This window comes from Mus caroli, unplaced genomic scaffold, assembly GCF_978045245.1.
Source record: "Mus caroli unplaced genomic scaffold, Mus_caroli_1 scaffold_11, whole genome shotgun sequence".
NCBI lineage: Eukaryota > Metazoa > Chordata > Mammalia > Rodentia > Muridae > Mus > Mus caroli.
In genome coordinates, this window is record NW_028227266.1 from 109,311,213 (window position 1) to 109,335,978 (window position 24,766).

General features: G+C 54.4%; 2 protein-coding genes across 4 annotated transcripts in view; one reads left to right on the forward strand and one right to left on the reverse strand.

The window, feature by feature from the left end:
* The window catches only part of Nbeal2 (neurobeachin like 2), a 29,751-nt gene extending 9,070 nt beyond the window's left edge, over window positions 1–20,681 (reverse strand). For 2 of the 3 annotated variants that reach the window (XR_015044502.1, XM_021171375.3), the window contains exons 1-27: window positions 20,383–20,681; window positions 11,091–11,179; window positions 10,879–11,007; window positions 10,682–10,763; window positions 10,465–10,589; window positions 10,168–10,250; window positions 8,824–8,909; window positions 8,450–8,732; window positions 8,210–8,316; window positions 7,851–7,931; window positions 6,233–6,316; window positions 5,748–5,846; window positions 4,770–5,371; window positions 4,557–4,689; window positions 4,344–4,463; window positions 3,829–4,150; window positions 3,540–3,622; window positions 3,356–3,448; window positions 3,027–3,201; window positions 2,754–2,887; window positions 2,322–2,481; window positions 2,075–2,177; window positions 1,764–1,917; window positions 1,512–1,670; window positions 1,179–1,338; window positions 831–937; window positions 158–673 (exon numbers count right to left, since the gene is read on the reverse strand). Coding sequence is in view for 2 of the 3 variants with exons in the window: in XM_021171375.3 (XP_021027034.1) it covers window positions 158–673; window positions 831–937; window positions 1,179–1,338; window positions 1,512–1,670; window positions 1,764–1,917; window positions 2,075–2,177; window positions 2,322–2,481; window positions 2,754–2,887; window positions 3,027–3,201; window positions 3,356–3,448; window positions 3,540–3,622; window positions 3,829–4,150; window positions 4,344–4,463; window positions 4,557–4,689; window positions 4,770–5,371; window positions 5,748–5,846; window positions 6,233–6,316; window positions 7,851–7,931; window positions 8,210–8,316; window positions 8,450–8,732; window positions 8,824–8,909; window positions 10,168–10,250; window positions 10,465–10,589; window positions 10,682–10,763; window positions 10,879–11,007; window positions 11,091–11,179; window positions 20,383–20,433 (4,320 nt within the window). In the remaining variant the exon portion in view is untranslated. The remainder of the gene's footprint in view (window positions 1–157; window positions 674–830; window positions 938–1,178; window positions 1,339–1,511; window positions 1,671–1,763; window positions 1,918–2,074; window positions 2,178–2,321; window positions 2,482–2,753; window positions 2,888–3,026; window positions 3,202–3,355; window positions 3,449–3,539; window positions 3,623–3,828; window positions 4,151–4,343; window positions 4,464–4,556; window positions 4,690–4,769; window positions 5,372–5,747; window positions 5,847–6,232; window positions 6,317–7,850; window positions 7,932–8,209; window positions 8,317–8,449; window positions 8,733–8,823; window positions 8,910–10,167; window positions 10,251–10,464; window positions 10,590–10,681; window positions 10,764–10,878; window positions 11,008–11,090; window positions 11,180–20,382) is intronic. The other variant, XM_021171377.3, reaches the window with a different exon arrangement.
* A 2,010-nt stretch (window positions 20,682–22,691) lies between these two features.
* Window positions 22,692–24,766, forward strand: part of Ccdc12 (coiled-coil domain containing 12) — a 55,087-nt gene continuing 53,012 nt past the window's right edge. Inside the window, exon 1 of the mRNA XM_021172485.3 lies at window positions 22,692–23,038. Within this exon, the coding sequence (XP_021028144.1) occupies window positions 22,943–23,038 (96 nt within the window). The 5' untranslated portion in view covers window positions 22,692–22,942. The remainder of the gene's footprint in view (window positions 23,039–24,766) is intronic.

Sequence of the window (24,766 nt, forward strand, 5' to 3'; positions counted from 1 at the left end):
ATGTGGCTGCTGCTCTCCTCTCTCAGGCTTAACACAACTACATGACAGTACCAGCCCTGGTATTAGACCGCATCTTTGGAAAGACCACACTGCCAACTCTCCATTCCTGAGGTGTCCTCTCCAGACACAGTGCAATGTCAGAAGGTGGCCGCCTCACCTGGGGGTTGCTCGTATTCGAGGTATCATCCCCACTGATGGTGGGTTCTAGCAGGCTGCCATCCTCCAGCACGTTGGAGAGACTGGAGCTGTGGCGGCCTTGGGCAGTTGGGAAGGGCCGTGGCCCATCCAGCGGGGAGGGTGTGCCAGGCTGGCTGGCCGGAGTAACAGTTCCATTGCTGCTGCCACCACCAGCGGTATTGCCTGAGCCAATGCTGGCCCGTTCCAAACCCAGGTCAAAGGGTGTACTGAACGGGGAGAGGGCCTGGTAGAAAGCATCCTGGTCAGGGCAAGGGGACTCGGAAGGCAGGAAGACTTCAGAAGAGTCAGCGGGCAACTCAGTGGGCGGCGGAGATAGGGCCAGCTCTGAAGAGATCGGCAGCTCTGGGAGGAAGCGTGGGGGACCACTGTCTGTGGCAGCCTCGAGGACATACAGCCGTGTCAGCACATCCTGCCAGCCAGCTTGTCGGGCCAGCAGCCGAACGACGTCTGGCTGTCCATAGATGAGGTGAAAGAGCTGCCAAACCAGGGGACAGCAAATAAGAGGTCATCTGATTGCTTCCCTAGATCCCCATCCCAAGGTCTTAACAGCGGGGACCCACAAAGGTGCCCCACCCCAGAGAGGCAAAAGGAGCCTCTTTTTATCCTTTTATCTCCCACACGTTTTCTCTTACCTGACGGCAGATGTCTAGGCGGACACTGAGGTCAGCCTGGAGGGACAGCTGTACAACAGCCAACAAATCTGAGAGATTCAGGCAGTCTGGAGATACAACCTGAGGGACTGACACAGTAGAGGGGACTACCTCAATTCTGTCCCCATGTGAACACTCCCTCTTCCCACCAGCCCTATCCGGACAGATGCTACTGCCCCCTCTATTGCACCTGTCCTGTGTGTGTGTGTGTGTGTGTGTGTGTGTGTGTGTGTTTCTGTGTCAGGGATTAAATCCAAGGCCTTGTGCATGCTGGGCAGGCATTCTGATCTCCTCCGTCTGATCTGCCTCTTGGTCCCAGCCAGGTCATACCTGTCCCTATAAACAGCTTATAAAGGCCCTGGCAGAGCTGGGGAGAAATGCTCTCTTCCGACAAGCTAGCAACAAGACCCTGGAGACCACAGTCGTGCAGCCGTATCCTCTGGCGGTTCCGCTCAGGTAGCCGCTCATTCTGCTGCAGTCTTCGCAAGATCTGTGTGAAGGAGACCAAGGGGCTGTCATCACAGAGGACTTAACATAGGAGGGGCCACTGCACGGGCGTGTGGCTCCAGAAGAGGCCTGTGAAAGTGGCTTTAAAGTTTCCTTAGCTTCTAGCCAGCGGCCTCAGTAAATGGGATTAAAAGGTCAGGAGGGGGCTGGGCATACCTTGCAGACCCTGTCAGTCAAAAGGGGCGTTGACTTTGGCCGCACCAGCAGTGCGAGCAGCACCTCAAGGTTCCCCAGCTCCAGCAGGAAGGCGGCCAAGGGGTCTTGCACTGGAGAACCCTGAAGCAGGGTTAGCAACAGCTCCAGTGTGCCCACCACCTGAGGATACATGGAATGTCACCCTAGGATGGGTTCCCCAGCTGGCCTAGACACCTCTCACCCAAGCCTCACTCTCCCCAACCTCCAGCCTACCTGGCCATCGTCACTGGTAGCTGCCAAAAAGTTCAATACAACCTGCATGTCTTCCACTGAGAAGTTCCTAACCAAGAACTCACGCACCAGACCCAAAAGGGAAGCCTGTACTGTACGCAGGTCGTCTGCCGCTAGGGGGCGCTCGCGCTGCGGGCTGGCAGGTCCGACAAGCACAGCCAGCAGGTAGGAGAGGTAAAATCGGGGTAGGGTGGGGAAACAGGCAGGTAAGCTGGGGCAGCTCGTCATCCTGTCCCCAAACCAATCTCTGCTGAGCCGGACCTCCCACATTCACCGGGGCCCGCCAACCTAACCTGTAGTGCGTGCGCAGAGCATCGAGGAGGAACTGAACTCCGTACTTCTTCCGAAGTTTCTGTCTGTGCTCACGGACTATGCTAGACATGTACTGGATGTGACCTGGGTGGACATCAGCAGAAAGCTTCTTCACTCCCTCCAGGGCAGGGCTCCGCCCTCTATGTCTTCTCAGATTATAGAGCGAGGCTGTGGCTTCTCGCCCTGCCTGCCCTGTACCCAGGCCTCTTTCCCAAGCCCCTCACCTACCCAGGCGCACAGCGAAGTCACTGAGGGTCCAGAGGTGAAGGTTGAAGATCAAGTGCTGATAGAGCAGGTAGAGGAGGGGCCCGCCGCCATCAGCAGCCACCTGCTCCATCAGCAGCTGGGCAGACATGAGCACATTCATATCCATGGCCCAACTGGGGACCTGAGGGAAACAGAGCCGGCTGAGATGTCAGGTTCTGTCTGCCTGCTGTCCCAGCCACTCGTTTCCAGTTTTCCCAGCGGCAGGCATGAAGAATCATCCCTGCTCAGAGCCTTTCAGGGCCGCTGCCATCTCTGAAATACGACCTCCAGGCAGGCAGGGCTACGGCTCAACTTCTGCTGCTGCCATCACCTGAACCACCTTCCTGCCTGCTCACTCAGGCCCCACCGTCCAGAAGGCCTCCCCTGTCTCTCCAACCGCGCACCATGCCTCACCTTGCGCAGGAGGGCTCCTATGATGGCCGGACCCTGGCACTGCACCAGGCTCTCCTGATTCACGGTGTGGCTCTGCAGGAAGTTCCGAAGCATCAGGAGAAAGGCAGCCACTGCGTTCCTCTCCATCCGTTCCTCTGCGGCCACCAGGAAGAGGGCAGAGGTTGGTCAAGGCTGTGCCAGAAGCCACTACCTCAAGCACAATCCCCAGCACCATACCAAGACTTTCTCCCCACCCCACCCCTACCCCCAAGTCCAGGAGTGAAGGACACTCACCTGAGGACTTGCCCAGGGGGAGAAGCAGGCCCTGAGTGTTGCAGCCTGAGGTCAGCTCAGGTCCTACGAGATCGTGCGTTTCACATGGACCGGCCTCGGCCTCCTGGGGCTGCACAGCCACTCGCTCCAGCAAGGGCAGCAGGACACCCATGCCCCCTACGCAGTTCACCACATCCTGGGAGAGGGGGCCAGTGATGAATGAGAGGACAGTTCCCAACCAACGTCTCGCCTTAAGCCTGGACTCTCTCCAACTGGTCTCCCAAACCCTGCCAGGGCCCAACACTGCTCCCAACACTCCCTGTGTACACTATACACATAGATGCACGTACCTTCACGTCCCATGTCTCCACCCTATGTCCTGTCAGGCGGCCATCCAGCCCATGGCCAGGGGACAGGTCCAGACAGATATTGTTCTTACAGGCCTGGATCAAATGGAGAAGGGAGAGACAAATTGAAAGTGGGAGCCAGAGGACAGAGTCAGGAGGCACTGAGGGTTCCCTAACCCCTAAGTACCTGCGGTGAATAATGGAGGAGCAACTTGGTACCAAACTCATGTAGTTCACCCTCAGGCTTGAAGGGTGCTGGCTCATTGGGCCCTGGAGAGAAAAGGCCGAACCTTTAGACCTTAGGTCTTCTGGAAAAACCCTCTCCATAGCTTGCCTCCTCCCCTGCCTGCCCAGAGGACAGGTTTTCAGGGGTGCCATCTTCTCTGGGTACCCCTGAGCACTTAGCAAATCTGATGCCCTAGAATCAGGACAATGGGGTAGAGGCAGGGGGATGACCGACAACAGATGCTACATACCCAGGCTACACAGGACCCTTAGGGCAGACGGTTGCAGGGCTTCATGGAAGATGGCTACAGCTCCCAGCTCACCCTCCAGAGATGTGGGGCTTCCCCACCGAGTGTCCTGGGTGCCTGCAAGGGTAGAGCTGACACTGCCCTCCTGCAGAGGGGTCCCCAGTCCAGGCCCCCAGCCCAGGCCTGTGGAGGCTGGGACTGACTGGGAGCGAGTGAGGGAAGGGTGGGTGTGAGCCAAGGCTGTGGAGACTGATGACACGGGGAGCCCTGTGGTGGTTGTCGTTGTGCGGTGCCCAGCAGAACCAATACAGCAGGAAGAGAAAGGCTGCAGGGTCAGGATTGGGAGAGCAGTCAGGTCCTGCCCAGCAAAGCCTGGGATTCCACCTATATCCAGCTCATGATGACTCCCCAAACTATGTACTTCAGAGAGGTACAGGCTGAAGATACACAGGGTTCCAGGTCACACTGGTCCAAGCCCCTCCAACTGACCCATGGCCTCCCAAACCTGCCTGGCATACCTCACTGAGGGAGGGAAAGCGAAGAGGTACTGTCTTGACCAGATGGCCATCTTTGAAGACATTGACCAGGTTCTGACTGAAGGGTCGGCGCCCGGGCACATGCACAATGGCCACGCAGTGCTAGAAGGGAAGGAAGTTACAGTGGCTCAAGCCATGTTTGACTCTCCGTGCTCTCATCCCACCCTGGGCCACATGAGAAGGACGGGAACTCACCCAGGCAGAATCCGCGAAGGACACTTCGGGCAAGCTCACGGTCACATACTCCTTCCGTGTGCACACAGCCACCACCAGGGTGCCAGCTGCCGTGAAGAAGGCTTCGAACCCTGAGCCACTGCTGGTGAAGAAGCTGGGGGCAAGCAAACTGGTTATGCCTGTTCCCTCCTGCTCACCCTAGCCGTGGGTCCCTAGCCCTTGGTGGTTACCCACCTGTACAGTTGTTTCCGCTGGAGGGGCCGGCTGGGAGCTGAGGTAGGAACCGCCTCTGATGATTGTAGACACAGCCAGGCATGGAAGGTAAAGCCGGCTCCTGGCCACCGTTGCACGGGCGGCACCATGATGCCAGCCATGCTGGGCGTGAGATCAAAGTAGCGCAGGGCACGTGCAGGACCCCGGTGCCGGGCCATGCCCAACAGTGCCCGGATGACGGCACCTGCATGGCGAGCCTTCTGAGATTCAGTTCCACTTGACTCTGAGTCCAGCTCCGGTGGGGGGCGCAGCAGGCGACGCAGCTCCAAGGGCCGTAGTGACACACGACCCAGAGCTTGCAGCAAGGCTAATAGCTGCTCCTGGCAGCGGGCTCCCAGGGCTGTCCCCGTGTTAAGTGTCTCTAACAGGTAGCCCACCAGGCCTGCTTGCACACAGGTGGTGCGGCTGGCAGGGCAGCTGTCACAGAGCCACCAGAGGCGTTGTGCCAGGAAGAGGCGCAGCTCAGCTGTGGGCAGTGCTGGTAGCCACTGCATCAGCACCAGCACTGGCTGCTCGTTGCGGATTGGTGGAGGCGGGTGCATGCTGTGGTCACCCTCCACAGCCTGTAGGTGGAAAGAACGTGACAATCCAGGTCACTGGTGGCCCCTTGCCAGCTATGACACTTCCTGTTGTGCACAGTATGGGAAAGCAACACATGCCATCCCATCTTGGTGCCTTGCCAAAAGTGGACGATCAGGATCAGTAAACCAAGTAATCGGCCCTACTAATTTCCATGCTTTTGGCTTGTAGCCTAGTATGGCCAAGCTGTCAACTGTATGTTCCTGGGATAGCCTCCAGGCCTATAGTGTAGAGGGCTCATCAACATGTACGGGTAAGCCACAGCACACATTGCACTGGCCACAGTTAACAGTCCTCCAGGGTAGGGAACTGGCTCAGGCCAGCTGTCTTTGGGACCCAGGCCCCAAGCCCGGTCCTCACCATGTTGAGTAGTTCCTGCAACAGCCGGTGGGTAGGGGGTCCGTGGCTCTGCAGGACCTCCTGCAGGTGCTGGTAGCCAATGCGCTCCTTGAACACCTCCTGAAAAGTAGTGTGGAAGCAAGCAAAGCTATGGGTTCTGTGGGCAACTTGCATTCCCTTCGGCTGCGGAACGCCTTAGCTAGTTCTGCCTTAGGTCACAGTGCAGAAAGAACAAGGACAACAGAGGATGCAGTGGCCTGTATCCATCTCAGAAGGCTACAGATGGTGGTCAGCTCACAAGTGTCCTTTCCCTACGTGGCCCTGACCTAGGACACCAACTCCCAGGATACACTGATGACCACACCCACCAAGCCTATCGAACTACACCCTAGCAACAATGGCCCTCACATGCTCTCCAGGGAACAAGAGTGACAGGCCAGTTTTGGAAATATGAGGACAATGACCTCCACCTCTGACTCCTATCACAGAAAGTGAAGCATCCTCACCTTGGCCGAAGGGGAGCCACTCATGATGCAGGTCAGCACTCTGACCACGTGCACTGCGATGGCATCGGTGTCCTGGTCAAGCACCTTGGGGTAGAGGGGAAGTCAGGAGACGTAGCTGCCAGGGTGTCACAGCTGGCAGGACTTAACAGTAAAAGGGGTGCAGGGCCAGGTACACCACGGTCCAGGGCATCTGATGGATCGGCAATCCCCTGTGAACACCGGGACCTCTCCTTGCCACACAAGTTGTGTTGCCCTGAACTGGAGTGCTCTCGTATCTCATGTTCCTGGGATAGCCCTCGAGGCCTACAGTGTAGAGGTCTCAGCTCAGGGCATTGACAGGTATGGCTAAGTCACAACTCACACTGCACTGGCCACAGTTAACGGTCCTTCAGGGCTGTTATCATATGAGCTGCCTCATAAAGACAAGGCCAGGGCAGATTTGGGCAAGGTTACCAGGCCTGGAAAGAAACTCAGGCTGGGAAGGGCCTCTGGCACAGACCAATGGTGCACACTGCCTCTGCACTCCTCCTGTTCTCTGGTGGGCTTACTGGTACTAGTCCCGACAACCCTACCCAAGTTAGACACACACGTGCAAGCAAGCCATCGAGTGTCCCATCACCCGGGATGATTGACAGGTATTCAGGGGTATTGGGGCCATCAATCACAGGGCATTAGAGCCAGAAGAACCTTCGAGATCTCTAAGTCCTACCCTGTCCCCCATCCCCTAAATCAGCGAGGACACTGTGTCTCAGCTTAGCGAGACTGAGACTCAGAAGCACACTGCTCACTCCATTCTGGGGGGTGAGGGGCTGAGAGCTTGATAGCAAGTGCTAAGCCATGGTTGAGCCCTCTGAGCCCTCTGCGCCCAGCTCTACCAAGCTCCCCTGGGATGTGACCTCAGACAACCTTCCCTTCTCCTGGCCTGTAAATAAAGTCAAGGGTCAGGGGAGTCACCTAGCTCTGCCTGACCTGAAGTTGAATGCACAGGTGAGCTCACAAAAAGTCACACTGGGCAATAAGCATGGAGGCTGCCTTTTGAAAACAAGGCCAGAGCATAGGCTCTGGGGTGGGGACCAGGTGTGAAGCCTGTAATCCTCTATCACCAGGTGCTGGGCCAGGGCACAGATGCTGCTGCAGTCCACACCCTGACACACACACTGACACCCTGCAGTTTCTAAGCCCCTTGGGATGGTGAGGCATGTGACATTTTAAGAAGCCAGATCTGTTTAGTATAGGACATCAGGAGCCACAGAAGAAATGACCCCTCAGGGACTGCCTTGGTAAGTGATGACAACTTAGTGCCTGAACTTCTGTGCCTCCTTCTGAGAATCAGGGGATGGGGTAGGTGGTAAGAGTTTCGAAGGTTCCTTCCAGCCACACCCAACACCCGATTCTAACACCAGGTAAGCAAAAGACCACTTCCTGTTGCGTCTCTAGGACAGGACTTTGAAAGGTGGGGTAAGAGGGCATGGGAGAGTCACCCTCACTGCCAAGTATGTTAAGCCTCAACGTATCTACTTATCCACCCTTCTAGAATACAGGAAATGGTCAGATAACGAGCCCAGGGGTGGGTGGCCAAGGTGGTTGCTGCCTGAGCTTCTCAGCCCCGGGGTGGTACCTTTTGGACATCGGGCTCAGTCAGTAACCAGGTAGCCAGGTCACTGTCCCCCTCAGGGGGCGCCCGGGCCTGCAGGTAAAGCTGTGGGGAGGGGCAAAGTAGAGGAGAAGGAGATGAGGAGAAGAGGTTAGAACAGGACCAGGGGGAGCTGCCGGGGTTCTGCACCAGTGGAAAACAGTCCTAGTCAAAGTTCTCCTAGCAGAGTAGGGCCAGAACCCGAAGGGACAAACCTTGCCCAGGCTCCAGGCCCTCCCACTGAACACAGGCCACAGCCACGTTTGCTCAGTAGCAACCTGGGGTTTCTATGTGATTCTCCCTGGGTTCCAGGCCTTCCAACCTCCGGGTGGAACCCCACCCACCTTGCTGTTCTGGATGAGGCGAATGAGATGCTCAAAGCAATTGTTGCTAAGGAAGGTGGCTTGTAGCACTGGCCGGTCCTCACACGCCAGCATCATGGGGATAGCATCTGTGCAGGGGTCAAAGTCAGACTCCCCTACAGGTACCCTTAAACAGCCTGCCTCCCCTCCTGGCCAGCCAGTCCTGCCTTTCCACCATCACATGGGCATTCCCCTTCCCAGGGCCTGGGCGCCCACACCTACCGAGCATGCTGACCCGCAGGGTGACAAGGGCCTCTTCGGGGCTTGAACTTGGACTAGTTGGCCAGTCAGCATTGAGAATGTGGAAGTAACCCTCAAGCAGGGTACGCAGTTCTGGTCCTCGGGGTGGTGCTCGGCTAGCATGCAGGACGTGCACTGCACCCACTAGTGCTCTCAGAGCCAGTGGCACCTGCTGGGGGTCCTGAGCGGGGCCACGGCCCCAGCCCCGCACCACACCTAGCAGTCCCTGCACAGAGCCGGCACTCACAGCCATCTGCCCATTCGCCTATGGGTGAGGAAAAATGGCAGTAGACTCACCTAGAAGCAAGGTGCTGAGAGGGCTGCCCCCTGGTCCACAGGCTCACTACCCAACCTACCTTTCCTCCTGCAAGGACAGCACCAAAGAGGTGGATGAGCCGCAGCAGCAACGTGGTAGGCAAACGCTCTGCATCCTGCAGGTTCTCTGGGTAGTAGGCAGGGCAGGACAATGTCACCAAGATGGTAGGACTATGGTCCAAAGGACTGCACAAGAGGTGGGATATCCCAGCATGGGGATGTGGGGCAGAAGCTAGGCCAGAATGTCATGGCTGTATGCTAGAGGGATTACAGTGGTGCTTGAGGGACATATGGTCCAGCTCCAGGAGTCTAGGCAGCTTCCTAGATCCTTATGTCCAAAAAGGAGGGCTTCCCAGAGTGACACACAGCTACTGTGCTTCCTTCCCCACAGAGACTCAAGGTTTAGCTTCTCAGATGCAAATCTGTAACTTCTGCCACTGTCACAGTGGGAGTTCCTGGCACTCTGACCTGGGGACCAGGCTACCACAGGGGAGTAGTAGGGGCCTTCACAGCTTCACATGTGTCCCTGTCCAGCTAAGCTGGAAAAGGCACTGGGCAATGAACTGAAACCTGGAGGGCAGATGGGTCCAGGTCTGAGTCACATGGGGAGGAACAGGAGGACCCGGATAGGGATGGGGACAGGAGTGGGGAGGAATGAGCATCAGTCCTGAGGATGTCAGGCTACCACTGGAGGGTCCTACAAATGGGTGGGAACAAATCTAGATGGTTCTAAGAATGCCTAGGCTGTAGGAAATGGAGGAGGGCTCCAGCTACCCCCAAACCACCTTACCCCCAGTTCTGCTCTCCTGGGGTCATGCACTACTGACTTGCTAAATGATCCAAAAGGATCTGCCTTCCCACAGCCCTGCTTGTCTCTGTCCAGCCACTTCCTGCTCAAGTGCTGGCCACTGGCTCTCCCATGAGAGGAGAGGGGGGGCCCAGAAGAGAAGACAGATGAACAAGTTAATGAATACAGCCAGGGAGAACAAATGGCCAAAAGGGCTTCTGGGCTTCACTCCTCCAGGAATACGGAAGCAGAGGGGTAGCTGGTGCACACAGGTAGAGCCTGGGTGGAGACTACAGGGGCAGAGAGACTAGACAGGGAACAGTGCCCAGGAGGAGCCAGGAGTGAAGGAAGATGGGAAATTAAGGGGACAGGTCAACACCCCACCTGAGAGACAGTCCTCATCTCAGCCTAGGACAAAATGACTTTGCCCAAGCCTGCCTTTTCTTTTTCCTCTCCCCCTAAACTTCTACTTGGCTGTTAGAGGTTCTGGTGTCTCAGGCCAGACCACCAAGGAGTTCCTGTCTGGTGATGGGATTAGGCAACTAGGTTTTGGGGGCAGGACCAGGTGGGGCCTGGGGAAATCAGGGCGGAGCCTAACCTTGGAAGAAGGCTCCGAATTCACAGGGCAAGGCGGCTGGAGGGAACTTGTATTTGCTCTTCTCCTTGGAGCTGATGACTTCCCTGGGGGTGGGGGGTGGGGGTGGGGTGGGGAGAGTTGGGGTGAAGCCGGACACTGGGCACTGGGATCCATCAGCTGAACTCTCACCGCTGCCTGGTCAGGTCACTGGTCATTCTCCTCCAGCCTGCACACAGGCTAGTTCCATAAGGCCAGTGATCCCATCCCTTGCCTCCCCCTGGCCTCCTGTGGTCACCCTGTCTGAGGGCTGGGTCTCACCCAGTGAGCTGGCGCCGCCAAGTCTGATAAGGGTCAAAGAGCCCTTCGAAAAGGAGCAGGGCATGCAGGGCCACGTTCTCTAGCTGGGTCCCATGGCTCTCCTGTGAGGATGGGGATCCTTTCAGCTGCAGTGTGGGGACAGAGAATAGAGGGAGGGTTAGGCAGCCATACCTGCAGTAGCTGTCTCTGCCCTATCCAATCCAGGTAGGTCCCTCACCTCAGCCATCAATCCAGTGAGCAACGCCAGCACACGGGGCACCAGTACCAGGCCCCAACCAGCCTCTACGTTCTCCAGGTTCCTGGGGTTGGGGGTGAAGAACAGGAGAAGTTATGCTAATGCTGAAGTCTCCCTCACTCCCCGGCCCACCCATCCGTGCCTCTGGCCACCCTGGGAGGACAGCAGGGAGAAACCACCTGCAGAGGATGATAAAGAGCTTCAGCAACAGCAGGGCTTGATCCAGGTCGTCCTGGTCCAGCTGCTCTGCTAGTGCATGTAGAGCATCTAGGGGTAGCAGAGGCACTTCTGCACCTGCCTCCTCTGGCCTGGAAGAGGGAGCGAGAGATGCTGAGTGCCAAAGGGCAGTCCTACCTGCCTGGCCCTGGCCTCTGTGCAGGCTCAGCCTTACCTTCGAGGTTCCAGGGAGGATAACGAGATAGTCTTCTCGAAGACACCCACAAAGGCCTTCAGCCATTGCTGCAGGTAACCAAGGTCCTTCTGTTGACAAGAAGAGTTCAAGAGGATGAGAGGGTAGAGAATCCCACTGAAGAGGGGAGAGAAAGGTGGAGTCCTAGAGGATAGATGGATTCTAGGTGGAGTGATGGGGACGGAGAAAGGCGGAGGATGTAGGTCAAGCAGGACGCAGGGCGGGGGCATGGAAGGTCAGAACCAGAGGACTGTGGTGTGGACAGGTCACCTCCTAGATCTTCGGTCTTTGTTCCCACCTTTCTGATGGTTGGGACCACAGAGACCTGACACAGGCAGAGGCGGAGCTTAAATGGGGCGTGGCTCTAAGTGCTGCTGCCGATCTACCATTCATAGCTACCTGCTCTCTACCCAGAGCTTTGACCTGGGTCCTGTCCCACCACCTTTGCCTAGTTCTGCAGCCACCACCTTCTGAGAACTTTCTGGTGCTATGGGTCCCAGGATGTACACACAGTGTTGGACGGCAGGCACCCAACACTACAGCGTCCTTGCACAACAGCCCACCCTTGCCCTGGAACCTCTACCCGCGTTTGCTGTTTACCTGGACCCCAGGCCCCAGAGTTGGTTCCATGGACAAGTGGGGTGGGTAGTGGCTGAGCCCGTGTATGGGCGCCGCCAAGGAAACTATGGTGTGAACAACAGAAAAAAAAAAACAAAAAACCGTTTCCTTTGCCCTTGCTGGGGCAGGAAGCGCAGAGTCACGGTGGGGGAGGGAAGCCGCTTCCTCCCAGCAGACCGCAGGGATGTGTAGGGGCCCTGGGGCACCCTGGGCTGCTAAGATGCTGTGGGCAGGGCTATGGCATATGTAGTGGGGGTCACATTGCCCTGGGTGCCATCTTTACTGTTAGGGTGCCAGGTACCCTTCGTTCAAAGTACCCACATTTCCTGACGTGGCTTAATATCTCAAGCCTAGGGAAAATATGCAAGACTGACCCATATCTTTGTTCTTTCCCAAGACCTGGCCACCCACCTGGTTTCCTTGGGTCTTTTGCTTGATGGTACGGCTAGCCATTTGCCCTAACTTAATGCCAATTCCAGGACATGGAGGTGGGACCTGGCCTGTACATTGGTCCCTCCCCACATCTGGAGCCCAACCAGGGAACACCAGAGAGCAATCTCCTTTCCCAGGTTAGGGAAGAGCCCAAAACTACACTGAGAAAGAAGGAGAGGAGAAATGACAGTCAGTGCTTACACCCCGAGACTGCTCTTGGGGGCAGGGACCTCACACCGAAGGATCTCCAGAACCTTATGGAGCAGCGCCTCTCCACCTTCCCAATGTCATGTTCCTTTAAAACAGCGTCTTATGGTGTGGGGCTCACCCCAGCATAACTTTTGTTACTTCCTAACTCCAGTTTTGTTACTGTTATGAATCATAGAAATATCTGCATTTTCTGAAGGTCTTAGGCAATCCCGTGAAAGGCTGAGGAACACTGGTTTGGAGGATGGCTGGCTTGTTTATGCTGCCTGTGGCTTCCATGTAGCATACCCTGACCTGGACGGATGCCAGCAGAGATGGGGACAGGCTCCCCAAAACCTAATGGGAGCAGCTATCTACTGTGTCTGGATGTCTTCTTTGCCCATTTTATCTATTATTTATAGCATGCATGTGTGCGTGCATGGGTGTGTGTGGGGGGTGCATGCATGTATGTGTGTGTAGAGCAGAGCTGTATGTCTGTATGACTCTATCACTTTCCACCTTTTTTTTTTTTTTGAGACAAGGCCTCTCAAGTCCCCAGGATCTGCCTGTTTCTGTCCCAAACACTAGGGTCACAAACATGTGATGGATGTCATGTTCCACTTTCCATGGGTTCTTAGGAGCCTGACTCAGGCTCCCTGCTTGTGAAGCAAACACCAAGTCACCTCCCCTGGCCTGGATTTTGTTGTTGTTGTGTTTTACCTGTTTGTTTCCCTTTCCAAGCCTTCCTAGCAATCGCCTTCCCCAACCACCAGGATACCAAGGTGCCCAGACACTGAGAAGCTGTATTACCTGCACGGTTACCCTGAAGGCAATGCAAAGGGGGTGGGGGGAGGGGTGGGGGAAGGGTTGCTTGTTTGTTTGTTTGGCTTGCTTTTTGACACAGTGTTTCTCTGTGTAGCCCTGCTGGCCTCGAACTCAGAGATCCACCTGTTTCTGCCTCCCAAGTCCAAGTGCTGGGATTAAAGGCACGCCCCTGCCACCACCACCACCACCACAACCACCACCCAGCTTTTTGGGGGTTTTGGGGAAGTCATTTGATCAGGAAGGCTCTAAAGGTCAATGGATTATCCATTGATAGGTTTGTGATCTGGGCTACTGGGAAGGGGAGGAAGTGCCGTGGGACATACCAGAAGGGTATGAAGAAGTCGCGTCTTGTCCCTGAGCACTTACAGCTGGCCTGTGCGCATTCTCCCGTCCTTTGTGTCTGACTTAAGGTAAAGCAGCTTCCCTCTGCCTTGCCCTTCTTTCATGATAGCTCTGCCTTGTCACAGGTATACATACGAGTAACAAAGCCAGACAACCACGGGTGGAAAACTCCCAAACCACGAACCAAAATCAACCTTCCCCTCTCTTAGGTGACCCTCTCAGACATTCTATCAGAGAGATGGCGTGAATACATCGGGGCTTCTAGAGCATTTCTGCTAAACCCGCTACGGGTCGTGGAAAGCCTCAGAGAAGACTCAGCACCAAGCTCCAGCCACACCTTTTGGGCTGAAGACGTCAGGTCTGTTTTAGGCCAGGAAAGCTAAGATGGCCATCTGACCCTGACCTCTGCCTCAGTGGCCTCATAGACCTTTCTGGTTTAAAAAAAATGTCCTAACATTGGGCTGGGGAGATGGCTCAGTCAGAATGCTTGCGCGTAAGCATAGAGACCCAAACTTCCATCCCAGTACCACATAATCAGAATCAGCAGCGCTTGTTCTAATCTCAGCCAAGGGGAGGCAGAGGCAGGCAGGTCGGTGGAGCTCGAAGGCCACCCAGCCAAGTTTACAGGCTTTAGGTGTAGTGAGAGATCCTGTCTCAGACAATTAGGTAGAGTGAGGAAGTCACACATAATTATTAATTTTTATGTGCACTGGTGTTTTGCCTGCATGTATGTATGTATGTCTGTGTGAGGGGGTCAGATTCCCAGATCTGTGCTTCTCAGAATCTGGGCACCTTGGTCTTCTAGTTGATGGGGAAAAAAGGCTTGGAAGGGGAAACAAACAAACAAACCACATACAGACATGTGGGTGCTGGGAATTGAACCTGGGTCCTCTGGAAGAACAGCCAGTGCTCCTAAGCGCTGAGCTATCTCTTCAGCCCCCCCATGACTCCAGCTTTCTATCCCTTAGCCTGTCTAGTCTTGTAAACTCTCCAAATTGGGATGAATCAGGTTCAGGGCTAGGCCAATCAAGGCGGGCTTCATGAACTCTGAAGGGGCATGAAGGAATCTCAAAACAACAAGTGATAGGAGTAGCTGCCTGTCCATGTCTTCTGGGCCTCACTCTTTCTCCCTAGGAGGCCTCAGGCCAGCTCTGACCTGAACACCATTGCTTGAAGCTATAGTGCTAAATATCAGAGTCTCTAGAGAAGCAGGGATCAGAAGGCAGGGCAGGGCAGTGAGCAGGAGCAAGATGGTTGGTGGTGCTGTTTGTAACAGGGTCCAGAGCCTACAAATTGTGTCTGTGGGGCTTGAGATCTTGTATCGCTTTCTCAGAGCCTCTGCCTTACTGGCTTCTTCCAGACCTTTCCAGCTCTGAAGGGGACTCTAAGGACAGATGAGGAACAACCACACAAGCCAAGCCCACCCAAGAGCCATTCAGCCCAGGAGGAAGTACTTGGACCTTGCTACAGGGGAGAAAATAGAAGGATGGATGTTGGCCATCGTCCTAACCTGTCCCCAACCAGCCCCAAATACACTCTAAGAATATTGGGAGGGAGAGCTCCCCTCCCAAGGGTTAGTGAGGCACAGGTAGTTCCAGCTTGGGCATGGAACTGCCATTCTCTTAGAACTCAGAGGTAACTGAGGTGGGCTGAGGGCAAGTCTATTTGGCACTGGTTGGGAGAAAGCTTTCCACCTGAGGGACAGGGGCCGCTAAGCTATATGAAGCTATGTGAAGAAGCTCACGCCCAGTACAGAAAGCCTCAAGCAGCCATCACCATTACCACACGATCACCATCACCACCCCACAATCAGTCAGTCACCACTCTGGCACAGGCTCCGCCTTCAGAGCAAATCAACGACCCCCTCCGACATTTGAGGCCCTGTGTATGTGCTGGCCCTCATCTCCAGTCCAAGGGCGTGGCTTGCGCTGTTCCCATCCCACAAGGCTGCACACACTTTTATTTTCCATGTTTCCTCTTCAGAAATGCCCTCAGTCAGGACTGGAACCTTTGGAAGACACAACCCATTGCTGCACAGGTAGGGGTTATTAATTACTAGTGGAATCAGTGGCTGACGGTATGAGTTTTGGAACTCGGGCCCTGTTTAGACACTGGGTAGCTTGTTAACCTAACATAAAACTCTCTGAGCCTTGGCTATCTCCTTTTGTGGGGGCTGGTGGAGTCTTACTATGTAGACCAAGCTGACTTCAAAATCACAGAGAGATCTGCCTGCCCCTGCCTCACAAGTACAAGGCTTAAATGAGTGCACCGACAAGCCCAGCTTGGTGGCATCCATATGACCTGCCCAAGGGTGGGATGATAGGGAGCTACAGGCCAGGGGCTCTGGTCAGCCCAACTCCGGTCTGTCCGGGCATTTTAGGACAACCTTCCCATCCCTGTCTATGAATGAAAGAGCAGAAAGGCCTCAGGGCAGAGTTGAGGCCTCAAGGGCAATCCCAACTTGCTGCCTTAGGCAGGGAAGAGCTCCAAGCAGTAGGGAGAGTGATCACAGCTCAATATGGACAATCCCTTTCAGTCAGAGGTCCCTCCTCCTCCTCCTCCAGGTCTGGACAAGAAGAACTGGAGTCAGATAGGTCTGAACTACGTAGCCTCTCAAGCCTAAATTCTCTCCAGGAGGAGAGAGGGCAATGTCAGGCCAAAGGTGGCTTCTAGCTACACTGTAAGGACTGTAGGCCATGGGATGGAGCTGGAAGATTCAACCTGCCCATGGAGCAAGAAGCAACTGAGCAGAGTGGTATAAGTGCCTGGGTGTCCAGGCCAGCCTCTGCCCCTTACCTGAAGGACAAAGAGGACCTAAAGGTCCCATAACACATAACACATAACATAAGGTCCTTAGCCTTTTTTGCCTTGTCCTATCACTATGGAAACAGAGTTCCCTGCCATGGTCTCCATAGTAACTGACCCTGTTTCCATGGGGATCACACATTTCCCATCACCTCCTCAGTTGTCATAACAACCCCAAGGATACCAGCCTTTCCCCCCTACCCCCAACTCCAGGCTCTATGCTAATTTTTCTGTCATTAAAGTTCCCTCCTCCTTCAATTACCTTAGCAACAAAAGCAGGAGGAAAGAAATTCCAAGTGCCCCTCAGGTGTGAAAGGGACCAAGAGCTGGGAGCTGGGTACTTTTGCCACGCAGTGGTAGTGTACACCTTTAACCCCAGCACTTGGGAGTTGGATCTCTTAATTCAAGGCCAGCCTGGTCTACTGTGAGTTCTATGGCAGCCAGGGCTACTTACACAGAGAAACCCTGTCTCAAGAAACCAACCAACCAAACCAACAAAAAACAAAACAACAACCAAAAATAAACGAGAGATGTAGGAATCTGACTAAGCCGGTAAAGCCCCCTGCACAAGTGTGAGTTTAGGTTCCCCAGCACCACAAGAGCCAGGGCACGCATCCATCACCTCAGCTCTGAGAGGCAGGGGCAGGACGCCACCACAGGCAGAGCCCTTAAGCTCACTGGCCAGTCTAGCTTAACCAATACACTGGGGATTTGGTGAGACAGCTTAGCAGGTAAGGGCACTGTCACCAAGGCTGACAACCTGAGTTCAATTCTTGAGAGTGACATAGTGATCAGAAAGCAGAGACAGGCAGATCTCTGAGTTCAAGTCCAACCTGGCCTACATAATCAGTTCCAGACCATCAAAGGCTACATAGGAAAACCCTGTCTAACTAGATAATTAGTAAGGTGGAGGGACTAGAGGTGGCCCAGTGGTTAGGGGCATTGTATGGTCTTCCTGAAGCCTTGGGTTCTATTATCAGCACCTACACAGTGACTCAAAACTGACTGTAATTCCACTTCCAGGACATCTAATGGGTCTAGAGAAGCAGAGAGGCCTGGTAAGTTTCCATGAGACAGGAGAGATCACTGGTCAAGGATAAAAGAAGAGAGAAAGGTGAGCAAAACTAAAGAGCTTCTACTCTGACCTAACTTCTGAGTCCTTCATCACTGGCATACTTGGAGAATTCAGCTCAGGTTCCCTGTCCTGCCAGGCTCTTTGTGATCCTCAGCTCCCCCATCAGTGTGTGCGTGTGCGAGCTCTTGTACTGCTCCAGCCTGCAGAGGGGCTGCTCATTTACAGGCTATTTTGCATTAACCTTCCCAAGTGCCAGCATGCCAGGTGCTGTCCCAGTCTCCTGGTCCTCTTGAGCTTCTCCTGTGTCTTCCTTGAGGACTCTGGTAGGTGTGTTCTACCCATTCACCATGGCAGCTCTGTCCTGCTCCCTACTTTGGACAACTTGATGCTGCTTCTCCTTCTCCTCCTCCTCTTCTTCTTCCTCCTCCTCCTCTTCTTTCAGACAGGGTCTCACTTTGTAGACCAAGTTGTTCTGGGACTCACAAGAGATCTGACTGCTTCTGCCTTCAAGTGGTGGGATTAAAGGTGAAGGGGGGGGGTGTCAGAAAGAGAAAGAGAAAGAGAGGGGGGAGAGGGACAGACAGAGGAAGAAAGGGGGAGAGGGAGAGAGAGGAAGAAGGAGAGAGAAAGATGTGCCACTTCGCTGAAAGCTTGCTTCTTCTATTTCCTATTGCTATGTGCTCATTCCTGTTGTTCCTGGCCACCAGCCTTCAAAATCCCAACTCTGCCTGCTGTGGGATAACTTCCTTGATTGGTCACTACCCTGGTCATCTTCTCATCCAGTCATTCAGCTAACACCCAGGGAAGGGAACACTTACTAAATGCTAAGTTCTGGGAAGCAAGGGCAGTGAAGGTTAAAAACCGCTCCAAGAGGAACAACAGGTGGTGTTCCAGGTAGAGGGCCACCTGAGGCTTCCTGACCACAAGACCAAGGCTTGGAAAGGAACTCTCCTGGTGACCTTGCCTTGGTTTCCCCAAGAGGACCCTGAGTCACACCAACTGATTTATCTTCAGGGACACTCTGATACTGTCCCCTCCCTCTCACTCCTCTCAGAGCCCACCAAGAGGGCAGGACTCATGTGAGGAGAGAAAGCAGATTTAAATCTAGGGTCTTTTTGGGGGAAAGAAGGGCAGGAACTAGGGTGCTTCCCCCTCTGTCCTCACCCAGACCCACAACTGGGGAAACAGGTTTGCCAGCAGATGGTAGCTCCTGCTGCTGAAGGGAGGGGCCACCTGTGCTGCTGGCTGGTTGGCTGTGGACTGACAAAAAAGGGTCTCTTCTTTCTTTCTGAGACAAGTCTCAAAAGACTGTTGCCCAGATTGGCCTCAGACATTTGGCAATCCTCCTGCCTCAACCTCTCTCATGCTGGGATTACAGGCATGTGCCATCATGCTGGGGCGAAGGGTCTCGCAACACCTGTCAGATCTGCCCTTGCCTTACACACCCCGTGACACACACGGCGGGTCCCTAGCAGCACTATCTCTTCTTGGGAACCCAGCACCGAGAAGTGGGACGGTGTTTTTGGAGCAGGCAGGAAGGCTGCACTGGGTGGCTGCCCGGCTTCCTCTCCCCAGGCAGCCCGGCCCCACCCGACTCCTGAGTTTGCTCTCACATCCTGGATTTATTTGTTGGCTTGGTCCCAGGCTGCCCCCTGCCTGTCTAGGCTTCCACTTCTACAACCAGCCAGCTTGAGCCCCATACCTAAGCCTTCTGGGAGGCGGTGGGAGCACAGCAGACAGAAGTGGCCAACAGCTCAAAACCAAACAGCCCAGCCACTATGAAAGGGTACAGTCCCAGGAAGCTGGACCACAACATCTTCAGCAGCCTACCACCCAGCCTGAAAACCCAGCAGTGACATCTCTGCAGATTCATCACCTGGTTTAAGTTCTCTTCACATGGTCATCTCCCTTGAAGATGGAGATACAGAGGCTGAATGGAGGAGAGGCAGGCTTTTTTGACCTACACCAGCCATAGTGGCTTCCTCTCTACAAAGTCCAGGTGGCCTGAGGGTAAAACTGTGTTGATTCTACAGCTGGGAAGTAAAGGCTTAAAGGTGCAATGAGCTCGGACTTGGTTACCCTAAGTGGGACTCTACTACATGCCACCAGCCCAAGAAGATCAAAGAAGCTGTGGCCCTTCAGACTCGGACTTATGTTCCTAAGAGACAAACCATCAGGCAGCCTCTTCAGAGCCAGGGTAGAGCATGAACTCTCCCCATATCCCTGCTCTCCCAGTGACAAGCTCTTCATGGACACACAATGGACCATTGTGTCCAGGGCACACCTGAGCTAGGCACCTAGTGCCAAGCAGGTGCAAGGAGGGAGGCGTAACCCCGGGATCACTCCCTGCTTCCAGTGCAAAAGGGAAAGTGGGGCTTCTAGAGTTTGAGTCAGTGGCATCACAGCCCCTTCGCTCCCCTTCTGATACCAGCGGAGACAGCCTGAAACGAGGGTCCCTTTCAGCCATCCCTCCTGGCCTCACCATCCTCCCTGGCCCACTGCAGAATGGAGGTAGGCTAAAGTTGCTTCAAGTACAGTAAGAGCTCATCACTAAGAACTCTGAAGGAGTCTGAGGTGAGGATGTACTTGTCAGAAGCGGCACCTGCCGGATCCCCCAACCTACATGACATTCTAGCCACCATGACCACCTATCGCGAATGCGCCTCTCAGGCGAAGCAACCAACCAGCAAACTGAGTCCCTCTCTTTCCAGGTCTCAGTTTACCCAGTTGTGAAAAGGGTGAGGACTGGCCAGGACAACTGAGGCTGCGCGGTCTCGCTGAGGACTTGCAGTACAGCGCTCACCGGCGAACACTGTCCCCTGGCACAAATGCCCGAGGTAGCCCGGCAGCCAGGGACACGCACGTGTGCGCGGGGCTGAAGTCCCGCGTGCGCGCGCCGGTCTGCGACCCCGGGGGAGCCGGGCGCAGGTGCAGCAGACACTGCGTGCGCGGATCTGGAGACCCCGCGGACCAGGGGCGAGACGGGCTCACCTGAGCGTAGTAGAGCAGCCACAACTCGTAGAGCCGCTCTGAGGCGGCCATGGCCTGACCGGGCTCTGGCCCTGCTGCGCGCCACCTGTCGCCGCCTCCTCCGCGCCGCCCGCCGGTTGCCCGGGACCAGGCCCATGGGCGGGAGGGCGTCACTCCGGGGCGGAGCGGCGCTACACTGCTAGGGGAAGTCCGCGGCTCCTGACCCTGTCGCACTTAGCCACCAAAGTCTACACGCCCCTCCTCCTCCTCCCGGCCGGCCACCGCCTGGCTTCCTACACTAGGTTGTCGGTGGCAGCGGCCACCGCCCCGCCTCTCCCAGGACTGTCCAAAGGGCGGGGAGTCAGGCTGGAGGAGGAGCCTGGGGTCAGGGCGGCCCGGGAGGTCGCATGGAGCTCCGCCTCTCGCAGGCGGAGTCCGTTCAGAGCCACTGGCAGGATCATTTCCATCCTCCCCGGTGAGGGGCGGGTAAAGGCTTCAACCGAGTACAGAACCTATCGGGCTTGGAATTATCGCTGTTCCATGAAAGGACTGTGGTTCGCGTGGAGATGACTAGGGTCCTTCAACAATACTAATAATAACCTCGCCCATGACGAACACTTGTGGCACTAACTACGTGCAAGGTTCTGTTTTAAGAGCTTTATGGAAGACAAGTGCTACCTTTTAGTTTCGCCGAGTGTTGAGCTGGATGGAAGGAATCATCAGTCGACTGCAGGACAAACCTACCTGCAGAGGAGCGACGTCCTTCCATTGGGCAGATCCTTACCAAGTTTAGGATACATACAGCCCACTCCCTCTAGGAATCATGCCCAGGTGCTCCATTGCTGGGAGCCCCTCCTCCCAGGGCCCGGCACTTGTCAGTCATTTTTTTGTTCCTTTGGCTTGAAGGAGGTGGGTGCCTCATGCCGGTTTTAATGAATGAAGAAACTGAGGCTCAGACAAGCCAAATGAGAATTGCAGGGACAGCAGGAACAAGGGATCTAGGCCTGGCTGAGTCATTTCTGGGTCACTGTCACCAACACCCTGTCTGTCTTTTCCTTGTGGCTGGACTGTGAAGTGAGGGAGCCTTTGGTGTTGGGTGGGAACCAGCTTCTTTGTTAGGGATATGGGAAAGTTTGCTAGGTCCAGATGGCTCCCATTGGTCCTAGGGATCGATCAGTATGAAGTGCCCTAAACATCTTAGTATGAGCTAACCTTTCCTAAGCACAGATACCCTCTATGCCAGGGGCTGGCAGCCACCCCGTCTCCTACTGTAAGGGAAGGTCCCAGACAGAACCAGGTTAACCCAGGATAACACTGAGCTTAGGAAACGGTGGCATTTGAAGGGAGCTGTTAGGGAAGATCATTTTCCTTTGGGCCAGCTTTATAACAGAAGCTCCAGACAGGGAGCCAAGTTGCTCATGGGCTTGCCATCTCCTGCAAGAGGAGGAGGGGAAGAAAAGAAGCAAATGCATCTGTGACCAACTCCTTCTCCTTTTGTTTTGTGAGACATCCATGTAGTCCTGACTATCCTGGAATTCGCTTTGGAAACCAGGCTGGACTCCAACTCAGAAATCCATCCACCTGCCTCTGCCTCCCAAGTGCTGGGATTAAAGGAGTGTGCCACCACTGCCCTGTGCCCGTCAACCTTTCCCCTGGTTGCTGTTTGCTCTTTCTTTTTCTTTTCTTTTTCTTTCTTTTTTTTTTTTTTTTTGAGACAGAGAACTCTGTGTAGCCCTGGCTATCCTGGAACTCACTTTGTAGACCAGGCTGGCCTCGAACTCAGAAATCCGCCTGCCTCTGCCTCTCAGGTGCCAGGATTAAAGGCGTGCGCCACCACGCCCGGCGCGAGATCATTCTTGAGTTCAAAGGAAAAGGCCATGTAGCCAGGCCTCGAACTCAGCAGGTCTGGAGCCAGAGATTGGATAGCAAGGCTTACGAGCAACAACTCATCAGGTGAGTGAGTGCAAGCTGCCACTGGCTGCTGTCTGTAGAGAAGGGAAAGGCTGACCTCAGAGTGAGATGGGAATGAGAGTGGCCAAGGAAGGTTTCTGGGTGTTTGGTAGTGGTGCTTTAAGACAAGGTTATCTTAAGTAGCCCAGACTGAACCCGACCCCATAATTTTGATGCCTCAGCCTCTGAAGTGCTGGAATTACAAACGTGCATCACCTCACCCGGCTCAGGGAATGTTTCTCAAGGCATTCGCTCTTGAAGAATTGGCACAAGTGGATAAGGATGGCTAAATATTCCAAGAGGGCAATTAGGAGAGGTGGGTGGTGGCTAGGGAAAACCAGAGCAATCGACTCTCTCTATTCTCTTCCTCTCAGGTCTGACTCTATTTGCTTTCTCACAAATAAGTGTCGCACAAATCGAACCTTAACGCCTTTGCCCACAACCGAGCCGGCTCACTCGCTATACAGGTGCTCCAGATCAAGGGGCGTGGACTTCTGTATCAACTCAGCATTGATTGGTTCTCAGGGCTTCCGGCTCTCCATTGTCTCCCTTGGATTGGCCATAAGACATTCTCCTACTCACTGAGCCTGCGCGCGGCAGGAGTGAAAAGGAGGTGGGGGCCTTCGAAAAGATGGCGGCTGCTCCTGCCGGTGTGGGCCGCCTCGAGGAAGAGGCGCTGCGGCGGAAAGAACGGCTGAAGGCCCTCCGGGAGAAAACCGGGCGCAAGGTGAGGCACGGTGGAGTGAGAACTGCGGGTATGGCGGCCAGTGCTCTGGGCCAGTGGGAAGGCGGAGGATGACCAGGGAACCACTAAAGCCAAAGTGCGCGTGCGCGAGAGCGTAGCGCATGCGCAGTGGGACGGCGCTGAAACCTGCTGCTGAGATAGGCTCGTTTCTTGAGTGCAGGGGCGGAGCTCGCGCGTGCGCCTTAGGAAGTCGTTTTCGGGCGACAACCCAGATATTTTATCCATGGTAGTTGTTGGAAGGCCGGCTTTTAACTACATGTTTGTCGGGTTCGGCGGTTTTTTGTTTATTTGTTTAAGTTTTTGACTGGTCCCATTGGCCGGGTCTTCCAACACCTACCACCAGGGCTCCCTTGGGTAGGACAGCTAGTGACCTTTCTGTGGGCGTGCAGCCGGAGTCTGTCCAGCAAAAGTCCAAAAGATGTCTGGGTGGACTGCAGGGAAAGAAGGCTGCCGTTTCTTTCCCGTCTTGGCTTACTAGTCCTCTTAGTTGCCAGATTCGAAAAACACTTTTCCTTCCTTTCGGTAGCCACCGAAATATGGTCTGGATTCATCTCTACTTGCTGGTCTTTCCAAAGAAATGAAATTCACTACGTGTGTGCAGATTTTGGCCGTGTCTTTCGACACGGTGAGACTTGGGACAAATTGTTTCATGTTCCTAAGCCTGTTTGTTTTTGTGTTTGTGTTTTCACTTCTCCAGTAGAGGAATAAATAACACAGTCACTTTTGTGGGTTATTTTGCCATATAATAGGGAAAATCAGTGGTTGAGGCTTGTTCCACCACACCTGACCTGCAGTAAGTTTTGAAATTAGTCCAAGTCGTGTACCTAGTTCCTTCTCAAGACCATTTTTTTTTTTTTTTTTGGCTATTGAAGTTCTTTTGAGAACATCAGCATGGGAAGCTGGAAGATGTTGGCTCTTTGTTACATAGGCAAAAAACAAAACACCAAAAAACAAAAAAAGGTGTCCCTCATTCAACAACAACAACAAAACATTTGGCAGAGGTGGAGGAAATCAGAGACTCCACTTCCGACTTAACTAAACAAAAAAAAAAAACCGAGATTGGTCAGTCTCGGTTGGCTTTGTTTTCCTTCCGGAATAGCTGCCTACTATACCTTGTAGCATACTATGAGAAAGCGAAAGGGAAGTAGTGAGAGCAACTGCTGGCCCAGCAGGCTTCTGCTTTCGTTGGCAGCCTATGAGACTCATCAGATGATTACCCTCCTGCCCTTCAGACCCAGGGAGGCTCAGGCTTGGCTCTCATCCTCATCCGTCACTCTCTCTGATACTCTTGAGGCAGGTTCTCTCCAGGAGTCGGAAGCTTGTGGTTGGTTGGTTGGTTGGTTGTTTAGGCTACGCTGGCAGCCAACAAGCCCTGTAGATCCTCCTGCCTCTGCCTACCAAGTGCTGGGATGGAGGCTTGTTCCACCACACCCAGCCTGCAGTAAGTTTTGAAATTCGTCTAAATGGTGTACCTTAGTTCCTTCTCCAGATTGTTTTGGCTATTGAGGCTCCCCTTAAGATTCCACATGAAGCTAGGGGCGGTGGTGCATGCTTGTTGTCCCAGCACTTGAGAGACTCAGGCAGGAGGATTGGTGTCCAGCCTTGGAGACACATTGAAAGGAATCCTGTCTCCAAAGAACAAAACAAAAAAGATTCTATCTGAATTTTGGAATGAGTTTTCCTGTTTGTGTAAAAAGCATTGTTGAGATT